Below are 22,722 nucleotides of genomic sequence, written 5' to 3'. Positions count from 1 at the left end.
AGTTTCGAGATCACTCACTGCATTTGGTTGCCATATTTGGAATTTCTCAGTCTTTTGTCTTTCATGACCTTGACTTTTTTTTTTTTTTCAAGATTTTATGTTTTGGGGCACCTGGATGGCTCAGTCGGTTGAGTGTCCGACTTCAGCTCAGGTCATGATCTCATGGTTCATGGGTTCAAGCCCCGTGTCCGGCTCTGTGCTGACAGCTCAGCACAGAACTCAGATTCTATGTCTCCCTCCCTCTCTGCCCCTCCCCTGTTCACGCTTTGTCTCTCACTCAAAGATAAATCAACAAGAACAACAACAACAAAAAGATTTTATCTTTGAGTAATCTCTATATCCAATGTGGGGCTCAAACTTACAGCCCCAAGATCAAGAGTCACATGCTCTACCAACTGAGCCAGCCAGGCACTCTGACCTTGACATTTTTATGAGAGACTGCACACTTGGTAGAATGACCCTTAACTTGGGTGTATCTGAGGTTTCCCCCTGATTAGACTCAGATTTTGCATTTGAGCAGGAATTTCATACAAGTGATGTTGTGTTCTTTGTAGCACATCATCTCAGGAGTTTGTGGTGTTGATTTGTTCCATTATGGGTGGCAATAACTCCCACCTAATGGTTAAGCTGTTATCTGATTGGTTTGTTCACTATAAAGTTAATAAGAATCTTGTATTTACTAGTAATGATTAGGTAATGTCTTTTGTAGGGAAATACTTTGAAGTTGTTGTAAATGTCCTGTTTCTCATCAGACCTTCTCCCCCTGGTTTTAGCATCTATTGGTGATTCTTAGTTGAGTCCAGTAAATCTGTGGGAGCCAAATGGTGACCTTTTAATGTTGTCATTCCTTTAGCGTTTATTGACAGTCTGCAGTAAGCTCGGGCTCTCCTTTCTCATTATCTGTGTACCTCCTATATAAATATGAACTTACGGGTTTCTGTTTTACGCATTATATCAAATATAGCCAGATTTGGTGGAAACTCCTGGTTTTAATAGATTATATGCTGGCTGCTGAATCCTTTAGACATATCTTCATTGTTCTTTGAGTGTTTCTTTATAGTACCAGAAGTTCCGTTCTTATGTTGAGTTTTTTTCTGCCACCCTGAAATCAGCCATTATTCTAAGAAGCCTTGGTTTCTGTTAATAGACCGTGGTATTTACAAATCAAAATTTGGGTGCTAGATGTTCTCACAGCCAATGGAGATAGGAAGTAAATGTATGCGTGTGTAGACTCATCCACCTGTATCAGGTTTTGTGATCTATTAAAACCAGGAGTTTGCACCAGATCTTTTCAGTTCTGGTCCAGCATTTGGAGTTTACTATGGCCTTCTTCCATTGCGTATTTGTGCCTCTCTAATCCTACACTGAGAAACCTCGCTGCATTATCTTCAGTATATTTCCTTATTTCTCAGTCCTTGTGTTTGTAATTAGTCTCCAACTGCCAGCCACGTTCCGAAGCCCTGGCTCCACTGACTCATGCTGCCCTCGCTTATTATGTCCCTCTGTACCAGCTGCACTGGTTCACACCGGCCATAATGGCCAGTTTCCATGAGTGTAGCACCCGGTGGTTTTTTTTCTTTTTTGGTAGATGTTATAAGTGGTAACTTAAATTTTTTAAAAAAGTATTTGTTGTTGGTATATGGGAATATAATTTAAAATCTTTTGTTATTTATCAACATTTGTAAGATATTCTTACTTATTTTTACATCCTTTTGGGTTTTCTGTGTGTACAGTTATATCATCTGCAAATAGTGACGCTTCTTGTTCTCTTTTCTAATCATCAGTCCTTTTATTTTTCTTTCCTGACTGTTGTGGCTGGGATGTCTAGGATAAAGTTGAATAGAAATGATGGTTGCAGGTACCTTCGATCTCATTCCTGATTCCAAAGGGAAAACTTGCACTGTTTTGTTTTTACGTTTTTTAATAGATTTTTTTTTTTAAGGTAGCCTTTATTTATCATTTTAAGAAAGTTACCTTGTATTCCTGGTTAATTAGGAATGTTTTTATTAATGAATGGATGTTCAGTTTTATCAAAAGCCTTTTCTAGTATCTGTTTAATTACATGGTACTTGTGTCTTGTTCTGTAATGTGATAAATTAGAAAATCAGCTCAGTGTTGAACTATGAATTCTTGGGTAAAAACCCACTTTGCCATAGTAGTGTCCTTTTCTGTCTATTGCCAGATTCAGTTTGCTCATACAATAATTTACAATTTTTTTGCATTTATTTTCATGAATGAGAGTAACTTGGAATTTTCTTTCATCTGTTGGATTTCAGGATGTAGATTATGGTTAATTTTTGGTGTGTACCTTTTTCTGTTATCTGGAAGAGTTTGTCTAAAATTAGACTTATTACGGGGCGCCTGGGTGGCTCAGTCGGTTGGCGGCCGACTTTGGCTCAGGTCATGATCTTGTGGTCTGTGAGTTCCAGCCCCGTGTTGGGCTCTGTGCTGACAGCTCAGAGCCTGGAGCCTGCTTCGGATTCTGTGTCTCCCTCTCTCTCTGCCCCTTCCCTGCTTGCTCTCTGTCTCTCTCAAAAATAATAAACATTAAAAAAAATTAAAAAAATAAAATAAAATTAGACTTATTTCTTAAACATTTTGTTTTTGGGATGTTTATTTATTTTTGAAGGAGAAAGAGACAGAGCGTGAGTGGGGGAGGGGGCAGAGAGAGACACACACACACAGAATCCGAAGCAGGCTCCAGGCTTCGAGCTGTCAGCACAGAGCCCGACGTGGGGCTCAAACTCACGGACCACGAGATCATGACCTGAGCTGAAGTAGGAGGCTTAACTGCCTGAGCCCCCCAGGCCCCTACACTTATTTCTTATTAAATTTTGCTAGAAGCCATCTCAGCTTGGACTTCCATCTGGTCGAGTTTGTTTACTAATTAAAGTACTGCTCCAGTTTCTATCTATCTGTTTTGGTAAATTGTACTTTCTAGGAATTCTTTGAACATTTCATCAAACTTTCACCAAAAGTTTGACCTAAATATGTTGATACTTATTTATTGTTATTGCTATTTTAAGTGAGTTTGATGTAACGATGTTTTCATTTTGACCTTGGTGTTTTGTACGTTCTCCTTCCTCTTGAGTCTCGCCATTATCTGTCCATTTTTTTGCTTGTCTGAGAAGCAGTTTTTGGCTTTGTTGGTCTCTGCTAATGCACATGTATTTTGATTTTGATGCCCCACCTATACTCCACCTCCCTTAGCTGGCTGGTGTGCCCATGCCCCAGCGATGTGAGCCCTAGGACTCATACAGCTGTATTTTGGGAAGGGTGCCTTCATCTGAGAAGCTGCCTTGCCCAGGAAGGGACTCCAGCACATCTTCCAGTGTCTGGAGCCAGCTCACCTACGTCGAATCCTCCTTCTGAGACTTACCAGCCAGCGTGAACAAGTTTTCTCAAACTCAGCACTTTAATTTTCTTTTCAGTAAAGTGAGGATGGTAATTGGACTCACCATATAAGGCTGTTGGGATGATTAGAAGCTCCTGCACATATTGAGGAAATTAGCCTATTGCCTCTGTATTACAGATATTTTGTCTAAGTTGGTATTAAAAAAAAAAAAAACAACTTTATGCTTTACAGAAGTTTTAAATTTCTGTGTTAAAAAACTTGGGAGTTTAAAAGGATTAAGGTATTTAGAGCTATTGTCAGCTGTAGTCAAATTCTCATTTTCTAGCTGTTCTTTTTCCTGTTTGTAAATTATTCCCTGTGACTTCATTTCCTTCTGCTTAGGGCTGGATATTTATTCTTTATTATTAGTTCATAGAAGATGGGAAAAGGGAGAAATAGTGACTTTCCAGCCCAGTACTGCTCAAGAGAAATGGAATGTAAGCCACATGTAATTGTAAAATTGTTAGTAACCAGGGGCGCGGGGCGGGGGGTGGGGGGGGTGGGGGGCCGCAGTGGGTTAAGCGTCTGACTCTTGATCTCAGCTCAGGTCATGATCCCAGGGTTGTGGGATTCTGCCCCGTGTCAGTCTCAGCACTGAGTTTGGAGCCTGCTTGAGATACTCTCTCTGTCTCTGTCTCTGTCTCTGTCTCTCTCCCTCCCTCCCTCCCTCTTACTCCTTCACTCTCCTCTGCCCCTCCCCCACTCTCTCTCTCAAAAAAAAAAAAAGTGGGGAGGTGGAAAGAGTAGATGAAACATAATTGTTGAAGCTGAGTGATGGGTACATGAAGAGTTCATTATACTATTCTTTCTTCTTTTATATGTGTTGGGATATTTCCATAATAATGTCTTGAAAGTGTACTGAGGGGGTACCTGGCCAGAGCTTGTGACCCATCATCTCAGTTTGAGCCCCATGTAGGGTGTAGAAATTACTTAAAATAAAAGGGGATACCTAGGTGGCTCGGTCAGTTAAGCATCTGACTCTTGATCTCAGCTTAGGTCTTGATCGCAAGGTTGCAAATTCGAGCTCTGCGTTGGGTTCCGTGCTGGGCGTGCAGCCTACTTAAAAATATATATTTTTTAGTAACCATCTTATAAAGGTAAAAAGAAACAAATATAATCAATTTTACCTGGTATATTTTACTTAACCTTAAGTAACCAGCGACAATATTATTTCAGCATGGAATCAATACAAAAATTATTACTGAAATATTTGCATTCCTTTTTTCATACAAGTCTTTGAAGTCTGGTGTGGATTTTATACTTTGCCACATCTCAGTTTGACTAATCACATTTCAAGTGCTCTGTAGCCACATTTTGACAGTGGCTACCAAGCTGGATCTTGTGTTTAGGGATCAGCTCAAAGCTGTCTAAATTGCTTTTGACTTTGCTCTTAAAAAAAAATTTTTTTTTTATTGAGGTATGATATACAACATTATATTAGTTGCAGGTGTACAACATAATAAGGCAGTGTTTGTACACACGTGATCACCACAGTAAGTCTGGTATCTGTCACCACACCCGGTTGCAGACTTTTTCTTACGATGAGAATTGTTCAGATCTGTTCTCTGAGCAACTTTCAAATATGCAATACAGTATTGTTAACTGTAGGTGTCATGACGTACACAATGATGTCCCTGGGACTTGCTTATCTTATAACTGGGAGCTTGCACCTTTTGACCCCCTTCACCCATTTCTCTCCTCCTCCAGCCCTGCCGCTGGCATTGCCAGTCTGTTTTGTCTGAGCTCAGTATTTGTTCTTTTCATTGTCGTTTTTTAGATTCAGCATGTAAGTGAAACAAAAGGGATTTGTCCTTTTCTGACTTACTTCACCTTAGCATAGTGCCCTCGAGATCCGTTGGTGTTGAGATTTTGTTCTTTTTTATGGCTGAGTAGTGCTCCATTGTGTTTTCTCCGTTCTTCCATTAATGGACCCTTGGGCTGCTTCCATGCCTTGGCTCTTGTAGCTGCTACTGTAGGGAATGTGGAGGTGCAGACATGGTTTTGAGCTAGTGTTTCCGTTTTCTTTGGATACATGCCCGGAAGTGGAATTGCTAGGTCACATGGTAGCTCTGTTTCTGATTTTGTGAGGGACCCCCGGCCTGTTTTCCACAGCAGCTGCACCTGTTTACAGTTCCCACCAACAGTGGCCGGGGTTCCACACCTCGCCAACACCTGTTGTTTGTTGTCTTTTCGAGCAAAGCCATTGTAGCGTGTGTGAGGTGAAGACTGTGCTGTTTTTGAATTAAGCTACTGTTTGGAATTGAGGTGTGATTGTCAGCGTTAAAAATACCGATTTCAAAAGCTCTTTGGAGTCTGTTTTTGTTCAGCCATTTATTTTATATATGGTGCTGACCATTGTATCTCACAGATATGATTTTATACATAATCACATGTATCTCCTATTTAATGCCAGAAAAAATGCTTATACATATATTTAAAGACTATACAGAGGTGCCTGGGTGGCTCAGTGGGTTAAGCATCTGAGTTCAGCTCAGATCATGATCTCCCAGTTTGTGGGTTCGAACCCCGTGTAAGGCTCTGTTCTGACAGCGCAAAGCCTGGAATCTGCTTCAGATTCTGTGTCTCCCTCTCGCTGCCCCTCCCTGGCTTGTGCGCGCGCTCGCTCACTCTCTCTCTCTCTCTCAAAAATAAATAAACATTAAAAAAAAAAGAATATACAGCCTTTGTTTTTCATCAAAATATGAGATTCTAGTTATTAAATTACTGAAGATGAAATAGAGAACATTTTTAGAATTTCTGATAATGTGGTTAAATGCCTTTCACTATAAATGCAAAATTTTCTGTACTTGAGACATCAAATGAAGGTACCTGAGTCTTCTTGCTTCTGGGTATGTCAGTTTCCCATTCCTTAACTGATTTCTGTTACCAGTTTTTGTCTCTTGGCAAAATTGTTGAAGTGTGTTACCAGAGCCTTGGAGCAGCAGATACATAGTCTGTGTGTCCCTATCAGCAATGGAGGATGCTGGTCCTGTGCCGGTTTGGGATCCACATGGGCTGGGGTTGCGCTGGCAGGAGGGAAGGGCCTTAGCCTCAGGTCGGGGTCTGTCACATGTGGGTGGAATGCCGTCACCTGGGCACCGGGCTCTCTCTGCTGGCCCCTCCTCCGGTGCACCAGTGCCCAGTGGTGTGGTCAGCAGTTTGGCAGGCCACCTAGGCAGCAGAGGAGATGGCGTCTGTGATCCTGACTGAGCAAGGACAGAGATGGCCAGACCCGAATGCCTTGCGAGCACTGAACGTGAGGGCCCCTTCTCACCACCAGCTGGCCTACCCGTTCAGCTTCCAGAAGTCTTTCTAGGAAAGTTTGCTTTTCTCATGATACAAGTGACACATGCTTCTTGAGACGCAGTTAGGGGCTAACTGGAAGTGGGTGTTATTCGGCCCAGTCTTTCTGCACTTCGTCCTCTGTCACTGAAGCCTGGCTTCCCCACTTCTCAGTCCCTGTCCCCATTTATAGGGCCATCCAGGACTTGAGGCCAAGGCATTTGATTCTACACCTCTTCCCTGAAAGCTACCAGGAAAGAAAGAAGATCTCTTCTCTGAAAAGAGGAACCTGCTAGAAGCCTGAGGCACAAACTGAACACAGAGCAGAGAAGGTGGCTGGGAATTGACCCTAAGGTTAGGAGTCCTGGTCTGGAGGAATGTGTGGAGCCATCTTTGCCTAGAGTCACGACATCTGGGGCTGGAGTGGGTTCTCAGAAGCATCAGGAGGGTGTGATGACCAGCAGGCCAGTGGAAGAAAGACCATGCAATAGGAGAGACATGCATAAGGACATGTGCCTTATGTCGGTGGAGTCCAGTGTGATGCTGGAGGATTGGTGGCGAGCAAGAGCCTTACTGGCAGGTTGGAGAGTGAGCATGGCCCTGCACCTTTTAGTCCGAGGTGCCCGGCTGTGTGTGGCCGTGGAACACCTGAGATGTGCTCTAAGTGTGCAAGTGCACACTGAATATTGAAGGCTTGGTACGAGAAAGGAGTACGAAATATCTCATTAATAGTTTATATGGATTACCTTTGATATAATATTGTGGGTGTTATTGAGTTAAATATGATGTGAGTAGAATTCACCTGTGGGGGTTTTTTTTTGGAGTGGGGGTTTAATAGACTTCATTTTTTGGAGCAACTTTAGATTCACAGAAAAATTGAGCAAGAAGTACAGGGAGTTCCCACGTACCCCTCCTCCGTCTTCACATGCACGCACGCACGCTCCCACACGGTCAGCATCCCCCACCAGAGGGGCGTTTGTGACAGTTGGTAAGCCTATACTGATACATCATCATTAGCTCAGAGTCCATAGTTTCCATTGGGTCATTTGGTGGTGTACATTCTTTGGGTTTGGACAAATGTCTAATGCTAGGTATCCCTATTACGGTATCATGCAGAGTGGTTTCACTGCCCCAAAAAATCTTCTGTGCTCCTCCTGTACCTCCTTTCCTCCGCCAACCCCTGGCAACCACTTTTTTTTTTTTTTTTTTTTTTTTTTTTACTGTCTCTGTGGCTTTGCCTTTTCCAGAATGTCCTGTACATGAAATCATACAGTATGTAGCCTTTTCAAATTGGCTTCTTTCCCTTAGTAATGTGCATTTAAAGTTCCTCCATGTCTTTTCCTGGCTTGGTGCTCATTTCTTTTGAGTGTGAGTAATATTCCACTGTCTGGATGGATCGTAGTTTATCCATTCACGTTCTGAAGGACATCTTGGTGGCTTCCAAGTTTTGAAATTTTGAATAAAAGTGCTATAAACATTCATATGCAAGTTTTTTTGGGGTGGATCAAAGTTTTCAGCTCCTTTGGGTATATACCAAGGAGCATAATTGCTGGATCGTATGGTAAAAGCATGTTTAGTTTTGTAAGAAGCTGCCAAACTGTCTTCCAAAGTGACCGCACCATTTGCGCTCCCACCGCCGTGAACGAGAGTTCCTGTTGCCCCACTTGCTCACCCACGTGCCTTGGACTTTGGCCTTTCTGATAGGTGTGAAGTGCTGTCTTGTTTTCACCATTGTTGTTAGTGTGTGTGTGTGTGTGTGTGTGTGTGTGTGTGTGTTTTAATTTACTGCATAGCTCACATTTGTGGCTTGCATTTAATTTCTCTTAGAAAGAGCTGGGGTGCACAGCTCCAACAGAGTTGAAAAGGAAGGAAAAGAGGTTCCTAGCAGCTGGAGGTGGAAGTGTGGTCCCGAGGAGGGTGTTTTGTGTCTTCAGCCTAGTGGTAACAGTGTGCTTGTATCCTCATGGAAATGATGCAGGAAAGAAGGAAAGATTGATGATCCGAAGAATGGAGGGGAGAATCCACAGAACAGAGTCCTCAAGCAGATGGCGGGGCCTGGTGCGTGAGCAGAGGTCTCACCTAGGCGAGGAGGCGTGTGCTGGGTAAGCATGCCGAGGGGCACAGCTCCAGGTAGACGGCTTGGAGCCTCTGGAAACAAACTGCCAGTGGGTTTTCAAACAGGTCGTTAGGACTTCACACCGTCATCATTCTGCAGTGCTGTTTGCAGCGCTGAGTGTTGTCGTAGCCTTTAAATGTTTGCGGTTTCAGCAAGAGGTCTGTGCCCTTCCCCTCGTTGTGAGACCCACGGGGACCAGATGCTTTGACAGGCGCCTGCTCACCTGGCCAGGGTGCCCTGTCAAGGCTACATGTCCGGTGTGTCCCGCCTCCTGCTGCTGCCCGCCTGTGCACCTGCTTCGCATGGAAGTCTCTGCTCTGCCTCCGTTCAGCTTGCTCTCCACGCCTCTGCTCCCTTTCTTCTGCAGCTCCTGCCGGGAGGCACCCCTCCCTCTTCCTTCGGACTCTTAGCCCTCCAGTGAAAGTTTCTGTGCCTCCTCTCCCTGCCTTGTGAATTTCTTGGACCATAGCAGTTTTAGTAACAATCCTGGAGGCCAACTCAGTGTTATCACCACATTCTGTGTTATGGGAAGTTGGGGATTCTGCAAAAGGCAAGTACTTTTTGTGGTTATTATTTTAGGTCACTGGCTAGTCTCTGGTGTGGCTGTCCTGGCACCAGGTGCCTCCCTGTGGCCGGGTGTGGGGTGGACGGAGGGGGCTGCCCCTGGCCTGGGTGCCCAGGTCAGCAGGGCCGTGTTGGTGACGAGCTTGCGAGGTGTGTTGAGTGGCTACCTTTGGAATCACCTCAGTCGCTCAGTTTTCAAATGTTGCCTATCCCACTTACAGTGTCTGACTCAAAAAGCCTTTCCGGCTTCTGTTCTATTTGTGGGTTTTTTCTTCCCCTCTGGTGATATCTGGGTATTGCTGTAAAGACTGTTAGCACCCTGTACTAAATGACTGGTTACTGGAATTTTCGGATTTTAAAGGGGGTGCAAACTGTAGCCAGAGAAGTTAGTATACTTTGATATCAGCATGTCATTTGACCACAGTAGGTGATTTGTGGTTTCAAGATAGGTGAAAAAGAATGTAAGAAAGACCTATTTCCAGGGCCGTAAGTCTTTCTTAACTGTCTGATTTGCTGCTACTAATAAATTCAAGTTCTTTTTCTCTTGCCATATGGAGCTTAAATGCAGAGACCTGAGGTATTCTGTAAACATTTGAATGTGTGAATTGCCATGTGCCAGATGACGGAGCAGTGGCGCTAAACTCGCCCCGGCATCCTGACTTGTTCCAAGGCTGCTTAGACGTTTATCTTCTTCCAGCTAAGCAGAATCAAAACAGTCATTGCGTTGCTTACTAGACTTCAAAGAGGACTTCCTGTATGTACAAAGACCATATTCATAACAGTTACATGCTTAAAACCATTTTATATAACTATAGTTTCTGGCAGAGAGCAGGTACCACTGTGCCTTCATTAGTGCGCAAAGCCACCCTGTTGACTTCTGCAGAACCACTGGGCATTCATAGGTAGGCCCAATCAGAAGGTTGACCAGCAGCTATAAGAAACCAATGGTTGCAGATTTTTTTAGGCTTTCTCTACTTTTTAAAATATATAAACTGAAATTGAAGTAAATCCTAAAACAAACAACAAAACACAAAAAACCTCACTTCCACATTAGCTATAAAAAGAATGCTATCATAATGTAATAGTAGGGAATCAGTAATTAATGTTTATTGAATTTTTAGGAAGCACCTTTGAAGTCTTGAAATTGCTAAAAATATTTTACTCTCTGCGATCATATAAATTACATGTTCCAAAACATTAAAATATTTAAATAATTTTGCACCTAACTCGTGGTTCTGTTAGCAATTTTATGGTAACTAATTGGAAGAGAACTTAAATATTAATGTTAGTAATTATTTCCCAAGTAGTACCACTTGCTTACAGAACTTGCATGTCCTTTGGGAAAGCTGAGTTCAGAAAGGAAGCAGAAAAGACTGTAGATATTTTAGTGACCACACATGCAGTCATCCCTGGACACAGGTAGCTCACAAAAGATTGTGTGTAAACTCAGCAAGGAAAATGGCGGTGGGAGTAGGGGAGACCAAGGGTGAATTGATGATGTGGAGTAGTGGCTTCATTTCTGTCATTGAGCATTTATTGGGTGCCTGCTGGATGCTGGGTGCTTTGTGGGACTTAAAAATTCTTGAGTGTCATGAGAAGATGGACATTTGAAAGCATAAGGTAGTCGTGTCAAGTATAGAGGGGGTACAGGAATCGGGGTAATTAACTCTGTGGGGCTGTATTGCTTGAGGGGTGGGGAGTAAGTTGGAAGAAAGCACAGTTCACAGAAGAAGAATGATAGCACAGTGAGGTTTGTAAGGGTGCCTAACAGCTGCCTGGTAACGGACGGGAGATTGGTGTTTCAGGATTGGAAATGGCATGTACTAAGGCCCCACAGTTGAATGGGGCAGAGGTTTGGAATTTTAAGGAATTTCAGCTGGGTAATTCTGCAGCGACTAAGTGACAAGGGCCTTGTATGTCGTGCTTGATCCTTTTAGTCAGGGGACCTATTGAAGGGTTCAAAACAGAGGAATATTCTGGTCACATGTGCAGTATGAGAGGCCATCCTGACAGAAGTAGAGGATATATGGAAAGCAGACAGATGTGTGGGTTGGGGACCAGTCAGGAAGAGACAGCTGTATCGTGTCTGAGGCAGGAGATGTTAATGGGACAAAAACAGGCATGTTTGCTTTTTTTTGTGTGTGTACGTGAGAATCCTGGCTTTAGCCTTCACTGGGCTGTATGACCTGAGATGTGCCATCATTACCTGACCACCTTTAGTGCTATTATGCCCTAAGATGCCATATTTTCTTTGGGTCTATAATAAGTTTAGCTGTAAAGTCTTTATTTATTTTTAAAAGTTTATTTATTTTGAGAGAGAGAGCAAGCACATGCAGGGGAGGGACAGAGACAGAGAGGGAGAGAATCCCAAGCAGGCTCCACACTGTCAGCGTGGACCCTGATGTGGGGCTTGAACTCATGACGCAGAGATCATGACCTGAGCTGAAATCGAGAGTCAGACGCTTAACCAACTGAGCCACCCAGACGCCCCTACATGTAAAGTCTTTAAATAGTAAGTCTGAGTTTTTCATATTGCATTTGGAGTTTCTTTTTTGGAGATTGCTTTTATTTTTTTTATATATATTTTTAATGTTTTTATTTATTTTTTGAAGGAGAGAGAGAGAGAGCGAGCGAGCATGAGTGGGAGAGGAGCAGACAGAGAGGGAGTCACAGAATCTGAAACAGGCTCCAGGCTCTGGGCTGTCAGCACAGAGCCCGACGCGGGGCTCGAACTCACAAACTGTGAGATCATGACCTGAGCCGAAGTCGGATGCGTAACTGACTGAGCCACCCAGGCACCCCTGGAGATTACTTTTAAAACTAGAGTGTAAGCCTAGCAGGAAAATGAATTTGGTATCTTCTTACATATATACACATTGGCCACAAATGACGGCTTGTACCACAGAGTAGAAAACCAGTTTACTGAGAAAGGATGAAGTGTCTTGAGTCACAGGTGCAGAACTCAGTTGTCCGTGGCACTTGCAAGTGTTTTCAGCAGGAGTGCCAATTTAGGAATAAATATATTCTCTTATGGAAAAACGTCTGGGTTACAACATGGGATCTGAAGTAAGTCAGTAAATCGATAAGATGCCTTTATATAAATACATTTTATCTGTATGTGTGTAGGACTAGGGGGACAACACTTATTTAGTGTTTATTCTTGTACATTTATTTTTAAAGAATATTGATGTAACCAGACCAGATTTATCCTCCTGTCCTAAACCGCTTGAATGAAGGACAGAACATCTCGAACAGCATTGTTCCAACATTGGACACCAGGTAGTACAGGACAGTGATCTCTGAGAGGCAGAAAAACTAAACGAGCTAAGGACTGGCTGAGCTCACTGCCTTGAGAGCACTTGCAGGCCGTGGCTCAGGAAGAAAGGAGGGAGTAGCCCAAAGAGCACCTGGTGGTTTCCTTGGGGTGGGGAGGCCAAAGTAAATTTACAGGGCAGGGTACCAGAGAAGAGAGGGCTGCAAAGAGAAAAAGAGAGTTTTGGAGAACCACGTGGGATTCTCCTTGAATACTCAGCTGTGTACGGATGAGCACGGGCATGTGTGGAAACTGCGTGCCAAGGAAAGAACCCAGGAAGGGAGTCGTGCCACAGTCCTTGGAGCTCATGCAGGGCCCCAAACAATTTGTGTGCCCACAGCCAGAGTGGGGGAATCTTGTGACACACAGGTAGTGCACTCCCAGGGTATTGCCTCAGTAGTGGGGCAGATTGAAGGTGCTCTCATCCTGGGAGCATCTCTCTACCTTCCCAATGGAATGCTGCCTGATGCATGAATCACTTAATAAAGCCAGTTAGATCTTTAACAAACAAACAAACAAACAAACAGAAAGGTGTTCTGATCCCACCTCCCAAATTTTACAAGCAAGCCTTGGGAAGACCAGACTCTTCCCAAATAACCCAACTATGACCCAGAACAAAGCTCAGAAATATTTGAAGGCGTAAAACAATACCCATGACCTAACACGGTAAAGCCTACAGTGTCTAGACTATCTGGTCAGAAATCATGAGGCATGCAGAGACAGACGCAGGCAAGTACGATCCATAATGAGGTACAAAATGAAAAATAGAAACAGACTCAGAAATGACACATGTGATAGAATTATTAGCTAGATGTTAACGCAGTTATCACTATATTCTGTATATTCAGCCGGATAGAGGAAAGCATGAGCATGTTAAAAGGAAACACAGAATAAAGGAAAACCCAGGTGAACTTCTAGACTTGAACGCGTTGGATGCTGCAGCAGAAGAGGTGAAGGAACTTGAGGAGATAGCAATAGAAAGTATCCAAAAAGAACCATGAAGGAGAAGCCTGCAGGGCAGGGCAGGGGTGAACAGAGCATCAGTGAGCTTTGAAACCGCTTCCTGGGGCCCACTGTGTATGCGTAATTGGAGTCCCTGAGAGAAAGAATGGGAATGAGGAATATGAAAAAAATTTGAAGGAATAATGGCTGAAAAACGTCCAATTTGTTGAAAACTAGAAACCCACAAATCCCAGAAGCTCAGTAAGCTTCAAGCATAAGAAAGATGAAGAAAATTACACCAAGACACATCATCATTGTGTCAGGGAAAACAACGGTTAAAAGAAGAATGCAGTCAGGAAAAGCGAAGCATTAGGGGTGCCTGGGTGGCTCAGTGAAGTGTGTAACTTCAGTCAGGTCGTGATCTCACAGTTCGTGGGTTCGAGTCCCACATCGGGCTCTGTGCTGACAGCTCGGAGCCTGGAGCCTGCGTCACATTCTGTGTCTCTCTCACTCTCTGCCCCTCCCCCACTCATGCTCTGTCTCTCTCAAAAATAAATACACGTTGAGAAAAAAATTTTAGAGGAAAGATGTATTATGTGTTGAACAAAGGTAAAGACGGCAGACTTCTCATGAGACACGGCGCAAGCCAGGAGACGGAGAAAGAACAGCTTTAAAGCACAGAAAGGGAAAAGCGTAACCTGGAATCGTAAACCAGCAAAAATGTCTCTTAAAAGTGAAGACGAGATCAACCTGTTTTCAGACGCAAAAAGCCAAAAGAATGCATGGCCAGTGGATCTCCATCACAAATATGGTAAAGGAAGTTCTGAGGTAGAGAACAGATGTCACCAGGTGGATATGTGAGTCTACAGAAAGAAAGAAATACACTGCAAATTGTAAATGTATGCAGAAAATACGTTTTAAATTACTTTAAAATACAGTTGTCTAGTTTTTTGATGTGTATTTTTGAGAGAGAGCAAATGGGGTAGGGGCAGAGAGAGCAGGCTACAGAGAATCCCAAGCAGGCTCGGTGCTGACAGCAGAGAGCCCAGCGGGGGGCTTGAACTCACGAACTGTGAGATACTGACCTGAGCCAAAGTCAGACGCTCAACTGACTGAGCCACCCAGGCTCCCCTACAATTGTCTATTTAAAAGAAGAGCAGTGGTGTGCCTGGCCGGCTCAGTCAGTGGAGCAGGCAACTCTTTTTTCCCGGTCACGAGTTCAGGCCCCAGGCCCCATGTTGGGGGTAGAGATTACTTAAAAATAAAATCTTAAAAACTAATAATAAAGCAAAAGTAGCAACAAACCATGAAACTTACGTGTAGAAGGAAAATGTCTGACAACAGTAACATGAAGGCCAGCAGAGGGGAATGTAGGATTCTTGTATGTTTAGTGGTAAAGTCTTACTTTATGACTGGTAAGTAAAAATGTACACCATGACACTAAAGTGACCACTTCAAACAGAAAAGTGTAGCTCACAGTTCAACAAAAGAGATAGAATAGAGTCATAAAAAATACTCAATTTTTAAAAAGCTGAAAAAGAGGAAAAGGAAACAACACATGGGTCATTAGAAAAATAATTAGGTGATAAATTTTATAAACTTAAATATCCATTTAATACCCACAATTGTATATAATATAAGTGGTCTAAAAATGCCAATTTTAAATTTAAAATTTTTTAAAAATTGTAATGTTTATTTATTTTTGAGAGAGACAGACAGAGTTTGAGCAGGGGAGGGGCAGAGAGAGAGACACACACAGAATCGGAAGCAGGCTCTAGGCTCTGAGCTGTCAGCACAGAGCCCAATGTGGGGCTCGAACCCATGAGCAGTGAGATCATGACCTGAGCCGAAGTTGGATGCTTAACCAACTGAACCACCCAGGTGCCCCAAACATGCCAATTTTAAAAGATTGTGAGATAGGAAAAGTATCACGTCCCAGCTATATGCTTTCTGCTGTAATGTGCTGTAAACATAGAGATGTACACAGTAAAGTCATAGGGAAAGACATGCCTTGCCTTATGTAAGTAAAAAGCTGGAGTGGCTCTTTAAGTATCAGAAAAATAGATCCCAGAGCAAAGAGAGTAGTGTCATACTGATATAGGGGTCAGTGTATTAAGAGGACGTAACAGTCCTAAATGTCTTTGCACCTAATAACAAAGCTTCAAAGTATGTGGATGAAAAACTGATAGAACTTCAAGGGAAAACATTGCTGGATCATAGGGTAGATCTATGTTTAGTTTCTTGAGGAACCTCCATACTGGTCTCCAGAATGGCTGGAGTTTGCATTCCCATTAACAGTGCAAGAGGGTTCCCCCTTTCTCTGCATCCTTTTAGCCATTCTGATAGGTCTGAGGTGGTATCTCATGGTGGTTTTGATTTGTATTTCCCTGATGATGAGTGATGTTGAGCATCTTTTCATGTGTCTGTTGGCCATCTGGATGTCTTCTTTGGAAGAGTGTCTATTCATGTCTTCTGCTCATTTCTTAACTGCATTGTGTGTTTTTGGGTGTGGAGTTTGATAAGTTCTTTACAGATTTTAGATACTAACTCTTTGTCAGATATGTCATTTGCAGATACCTTCTCCTATTCCATAGGCTGCCTTTTAGTTTTATTGATTGTTTCCTTTGCTGTGCAGAAGCTTTTTATCTTGATGAGGTCCCAATAGTTCATGTTTGCTTTGGTTTTCCTTGTCTTCTGCAACATGTCTAGTAAGAAGTTGCTCTGTTGAGGTCAAAGAGATTGCTGCTTTTGTTCTCCTCTAGAATTTTGATGGTTTCCTGTCTCACATGTAGGTCTTTCATCCGTTTTGAGTTTATTTTTGGGTGTGGTGTAAGAAAGTGGTCCAGGTTCATTCTTCTGCATGCCACCCTCCAGTTTTCCCAGCACCACTTACTGAAGAGACTGTCTTTTTTCCATTGGATGTTCTTTCCTGATTTGTCGAAGATGTTGACCGTATAGTTGTGTGTCCATTTATGGGTTTTCTGTTCTGTTCCATTGATCTGTCTGGTTTTTTTTTGTTTTTTTTTTTGTGCCACTACCATACTATCTTGATGATACAGCTTTATAATATAGCTTGAAATCTGGACTTATGATGCCTCCAGCTTTCTTTTTCAGGATTACTTTTCTTCTTTGGGGGTCTTTTGTGGTTCCATACAAATGTTAAGGTTGTTCTAGTTCTGCGAAAAATGCTGAAAAATGTTACAAGAAATAAGTCAGTCAGGAAAAGACAAATACCATATGATTTCACTCATATGTGGAATTTAAGAAACAAAACAGATGAACACATGGGAAGTGGGGAGAAAAAGAGAAAAGAGGGAAACCACAAGAGACTCTTAAGGATAGAGAACAAACTGAGGGTTGATGGAGGGAAGTTGGGGGATGGGTACTAAGGAGGGCACTTGTAATGAGCACTGGGTGTTGTATGTAAGTGATGAGTCACTGAATTCTACTCCTGAGACCAATATTGTATCATATGTTAACTGACTAAAATTTAGATTAAAAAGAATTTCAAGGAAAAATAGATACATACAAAATTATGGTTGGAGTTTTTAACACCTCTCAGTAATTGATTGAACAAGTAAACAGAAAATAACTAAGGTTATAGAAGACTTGAATGACATTGTTAGCCAACCTGACCTGACAGATGTTTACAGAAAACTCTACCCAACGATAGCAGCACACTTACACATTCTTTTAAGTAAATGTCAAACATTTACCAAATAGACTATATTCTGGCCCATGAAAAGTCATTTTTTTAATGTTTATTTATTTTGAGAGAGTGTGCATGAGCCAGGGAGGGGCAGAGAGAGAGAGAGAGAGAGAGAGAGAGAGAGAAAATCCCAAGCAGGCTCCGTGCTGTCAGCACAGAGTCCGATGCAAGGCTCAAACTCAACAAACCATGAGATCATGGCTTGAGCCAAAATCAGGCATCAGACACTTAACCGACTGAGCCACCCAGGTGCCCCAAAAAAGTCTTGATAAATTTGGAAGAATTCAAATTGTACAAAGCAGCTTCTCTGACTACGTGGAATTATATTAGAAATCACAGATGAAAGACACTTAGCTACACATGTCACACGTTAAATAGCCCATGAGCCAAAGAAGAAGTCAAGAGGGTAATTATAAAGTATTTTGGACCTAATGAGAATGGAAACACCACACATCAAAATTTATAAATCATTGTCAAAGCGCTGCTTATAGGGACACTTAGAACACTAATCACCTCTTTGTGCAAAGAGAAAGGGCTCAATGAGTTGTTCTCTCACCACAAGAAAGCAGGTCAAAGAGCTAGTTACACCCAAAGTAACCCAAGACAAGGAAATAATAACATAAAGGCAAAAATCAACAAAACAAAAAATTTTTAAATATGGAAAGCCCACCAAACCAAAAGCTGATTCTTTTAAAAGTAATAAAATTGATAAACCTTGAGCCAGGCCAAAGATTTGAATAAATACTGCATAAGCCTGTGAACAAATATTTAACATAATTGACGCTTAAGGAAAACCACCGTGAGACAGTGCTACACAGTCATTACAATGGCTACCATGAACACAGCTCAACACATCGATGAGGATGTGGGTTACTGGAAATCTACAACATTGCTTTTTGGGAATAATTTGGCAATTTCTTAAAAGTTAGACATGCACCTACCATATGACCCAGTTATTCTATTCCTTGGTATTTATCCAAGAAAAACAAAAGCATGTGTCCATACCAAGATTGTACATGAGTGTTCCTAGCGACTACTGTTTGTAAATAGCCAGAAACTGGAAATAACCCAAATGTCTCTGAATGGGAGGATGGATAAAAACAAGGTGTGGCTTACCCACGTAATGGAGTACTACTCAGTAATTAAAAGAAACAAAGTCCTGATACATACCTGGGAATCCTCTCCAAATAACGGTACTTGACAGAAGAAGCCAGACAAAAGACATTATGTTGTGTGATATAACTGGACTTGCATAGTAATCGGTAGAGACAGAGCCCAGTCCAGTGGTTGCCTGTGAATGGGGGTAGGAGGAGAGTGAGTACAGGAGGGACGGAGTTCAGGGGGCACAAGGAAACCTGGGGGCGACGGTAAATGTTCATTGTCTTGATCTCCGTGGTTTCATGGGTGTGTGCGTATGTCAGAAGTATTCAGGTTGCACGCCTCACATATCTTCAGCTTCTCCTACCTCGGCTATACTTCAGTACAGCTGTAAATGCCTTTCAGGGAATCAGTGGAGTTTATATGTATGCCGTACATTTGATCACAGATAGTTAGGAGCATAACCATGGGGCAAGGCACTAGTGTTTGGTTAATTTGAATTTTAGTCACGTGTTGTAGCATACACACGTGTGTATCTTATAGTCTCTGTTATTGGCTTTGTCTGAAAACGCTGTGGAGAGGAGAGGCTGGCATCTTTCGAGGACTAGCTTTATGCTAGTTGGCCAAGTGTTGAGAAGTTTTGACTTTGGTTCCCTCTCTCCGTGGATCACCTGGCCTGCCTTCATGGCTTTACATACCACATGCGCTGGTGACCCAGAATTACATATTCTGTCGCAACCCATTTCCCAAGTATCTTACTTGTGCAAAACAAACTTGCCACATTATCTGGATGTTTAACACGAAATTCATGTGTAACAACATCTATAGCAAACTTTTGGTTCTTGCCATGGCCCTAGCCCTCCAGCTGTGTGTGGCAGCCCTGTTGTTGGCATGACTGCTGCCCTGGTGGTCCGACCTGTTCTCGTCACATCCTTGGGTTCATCAGCAAGTCGTGTGGCTCTGCCTTCAGTGCTCCTAAATCAGACACCTCTGTTTTTCCATGACTCCTGCCTGCTCCTGGAACTGCCTGGAACAGTGTTCATGCACAATGGGTCTTACCATGTCCTTCTGAGAAACCTTCAGCCTCTTCCCACTGCCCGCATGGGCAACCCTGCCTGCCCCCGTCTTCTGGTGGTGCCCCTGGCCTTTGTCCTGCACCACACCTCCCCGCCCCCCGCCCCCCGCCCGACGCCCTCATATGCTGCCCACGCCTGCAGTGCCTGTCTCCCAGATGTGCAGCTGTGTGTGTTTCTGTGTTGCCTTAGCATTTGGGCCCTAGCTCACTTCACCCTTGTTAGAATGACGTCCTCCTTGTAGCCCTGCACCCTTGCTGATTTTTTTCTTCGTGGAGGAGTGCTTCCTGCCGTTGGATGGCCGGCGCTTAAGTCTGAGTTCGCCGGTCCGGTGTCTCTCTGGAACCAGCAGGACCTCTGGGCTATTTGCAGGTGCATCTGTGATCTAACCTGTCAGGATGTTGGCACATTGTGTATTTCAGATGTTTTATGGAAGAGGCCTTCCTCATCCCAGAGCTTTCCCTGCACTCAGTCAAGGAAGACTTGTTTTTGCCTTTCCCACCTCTGTTCATCCTCAACATCTGATTCCTTAGCAGTCTTGTCAGCTCTTCCTTCATAGCAGACTTCACTGCTGCCTCACTCCTAGGGAACACGCAGCTTCTCCCTGATTGATCCCCTGTTCCCATCTCCTCTCTTCCCCCCCACACAGCCTCATCGCCCTGATGGAACCTCCCCCGCTTCCCTCTGTGTCTCCCCCTGTGGCCTCCTGCCCCAGTGCCTTTGTGCTTGCTCTCAGGAGTGGCCCTCTCCCAGGTATCTGTGTGGCTGCTACCAGTCACCAACGTCAGGTGTCGCCTCGAGGAGGTTCTTAAATGATGGGAAGGCATTGTCCCCAACCCCTGTCACTCCTGTCTGCTCTCTGCTTTTCTCCTTCTCAGTGATCACTGTCTAATGTTCTGTATTTTTTCCTTCTTGTCTTATTTGTAGTCTTTGCCTTTGACAGATATATTAGCTCACCGTGGGCAGGGAACTTTGTTTTAGTTACTGCTGCATCCTCAGTAGCTGGACGAGTGCCTTGGCACATGGTGGCTTCCAGTAAATACTGGACGAACAGGCTGACCAGTGGGTGGACAGACAGATGATCTGGAACTGAAGTGGTTACCCTCAAGTCAGTTCTGGCTCGTATGTTACTATCTCTGGCTTGGAGACTTTGTAACCTTGGAAGCTAGCACCTCCTTCTCTGGGTAAAAAGGTGGCCTGGAACAATCTGAAGGCTGTGGCTGTTCAGTTAGTGATGGGTTTTTTTCCATAGGCCTGGGGACGAGAGGTGGTTTTAAATCAGTGAGATTTTTGAAATTGTCATACTTTCTACATCTTGGATCTGTCAGGACAGAGAAAGACGTCTGCTCCCATGGTGTTCTGTGGTTTGAGTAGTCTGGAGCTTCCTAGAACGCCACTTGTTGGGATACAGTACTCACTTCCTTCCCCTCGCAGCCCAGACATTCACACGGCTGCTGAGCTGGGTTTGGTTAAATCCATGGAACCTGCGTATGTGATGGAAACAGTTTTGGTCACTGGGTTATAAAGGCAGGTAAGAGTATATGTGCAAGTCTTTTGTGTGTTAGTGGTGCTGTCATTCACTCTCTTATTCATTCATTCATTCATTCATTCAGCCCCCCTGTTGAAGCACCTGACCTGCTGGCCCGCCGGGGCTTTAGGGAAGGAGCCTGCGGCCTTTTGAGAGTACTCAGTCGGCCGTGGAGCCAGTCGTTTAAATGCACACTTATAGTCCAGCTAACAAGCACAACCAAAGACGTATGTGAAGCCTTGGTGCAGGAGAGCAGGGAGAGAGCCATGGACTGAGGGAGGAGCTAGACTGCTGGCTGGGCAGGGCTGGGTAAGGTATCCGGAGGAGCCTCTGGCCGAAACCGGAGACTTTTGTAAAATACCCCAAAGTTCCAGCCTGAATAACCTTGGCCTGGGTCCCTGTCCACCTCTCCAACCGACGAGGCCCATGGCAGAGGATGGCAACAGAGGCCTGGGGGGTTTCTGTCACCTTGATCCCACACGTGCTCTGGCTTGGAACCCTTGGCACACCTGTCCTGCCTCTGGAAGGCCATGCCTGGTTTCCCTGCTGACCTGTTCCCAGGTCCGCCTCTCTTGAACCTCTCAGGATTTGCAGGATTCCTGGGATGGTTTCTCTATGGTGCAGATGACCAGTCTTGGGCTCACATTCATTTGGGTTGAAATCTTGGCCCCTGCTTGCTGACCTTGTGACTTTGGGCCTGTTTTACATCTCTGGAGCTTGTTTGTGTATTTTTAAGGCTAATTTTTCTTTTCTGATAGGATGGTTGATCTTTTGAAGAGAATCCAGGGTAATGATCTTGCATCTTAACTACTTGAAAAAGCAGACGTTGAACTCAGGTGGCTGGAGATGCCTTGAGCGTGACCGCTGCTGAGCTGGAAGGGAGGCTGGGTCTGGGATGTGCGGTGCCATCCAGCTCCTGCTGTCTATCTCGCCTCTGGAACGGGAATACCACCTCCCAGGTGGTCGGGATCTGCACACATACACACAGGCCAGAATTCCTCCCTTGGGTCTGAGCCCTCGTGTGCACGCACGCACCTCTGGAATAGTGGCTTTAAACTCTGCTGATGGTCAAGAGTCCTGGTGTCCCCCGTGTGGAAATTGAGATGCACACTTTTCAGCACGTGGGGAGAGTAATAACATGTCTGGGTGAAGAGGCTAAGTGGACAATTTTCTAACTCCTTCTAAGATGTTCTTTATGGTGCTACTGTTTATTTGAAGTACGGTGAATTTCTAGAACACTAGGTACAGTTTTATTCAACAAATTACTTATTAGATGCTTATATAAACATGCACGTACATTGTAATTTTAAAACTATATAGTATTTTTAAGTGATCTTGGCTTTGTGAATCATGTTTTGAAAATAGAAATATTTTCTCTGTTTCAGACTCCTTTTAATTTTGGCATGAATCATAGAACACCACCCTACCCCGCTGGGGATTATTGTCTTCTGTGCAGAAGTGAGCGGAAAGACTCTTCATTCTTAGAGAGCGGAATTAAGACTGCGAGCAAATTGGCCCTTTCTATGGCCCCCAAGGGCAACAGCGTGCTGCACCTGCCACTGTGGGTATGCCCAGACTGCCGGCGGACTGTGGAGAAGGAGGAGAGGCATAGTGGCCTCGACCAGCCATCGGTGAGTGTCCACCACGGACAGCATGGGCTCCTCAGCTTTCTCACCCGGTGGGCTAATTGGGCAGTGAGGTCG

General features: G+C 43.9%; 1 protein-coding gene across 5 annotated transcripts in view; it reads left to right on the top strand.

Moving 5' to 3' along the window:
• Nucleotides 1-22,722, top strand: part of FAM193A (family with sequence similarity 193 member A) — a 163,921-nt gene that overhangs the window by 49,496 nt on the left and 91,703 nt on the right. For 2 of the 5 annotated variants that reach the window (XM_047094165.1, XM_047094162.1), the window contains exons 1-3: nucleotides 6,885-7,030; nucleotides 8,655-8,778; nucleotides 22,405-22,650. In XM_047094165.1, coding sequence (XP_046950121.1) covers nucleotides 22,423-22,650 — 228 coding nt within the window. In that variant the 5' untranslated portion in view covers nucleotides 6,885-7,030; nucleotides 8,655-8,778; nucleotides 22,405-22,422. Of the gene's footprint in view, nucleotides 1-6,884; nucleotides 7,031-8,581; nucleotides 8,779-22,404; nucleotides 22,651-22,722 lie in introns of those variants that run through there. The other 3 variants (XM_047094167.1, XM_047094164.1, XM_047094163.1) reach the window with 2 other exon arrangements.

Source organism: Lynx rufus, unplaced genomic scaffold (genome assembly GCF_022079265.1).
Source record: "Lynx rufus isolate CCGP_SWC_20201006 ecotype Redwood Valley unplaced genomic scaffold, mLynRuf1.p SCAF_38, whole genome shotgun sequence".
Taxonomy (NCBI): Eukaryota; Metazoa; Chordata; class Mammalia; order Carnivora; family Felidae; genus Lynx; species Lynx rufus.
Note: the sequence above shows the minus strand (reverse complement) of the source record. Positions and strands in the feature narration are given on the sequence as shown.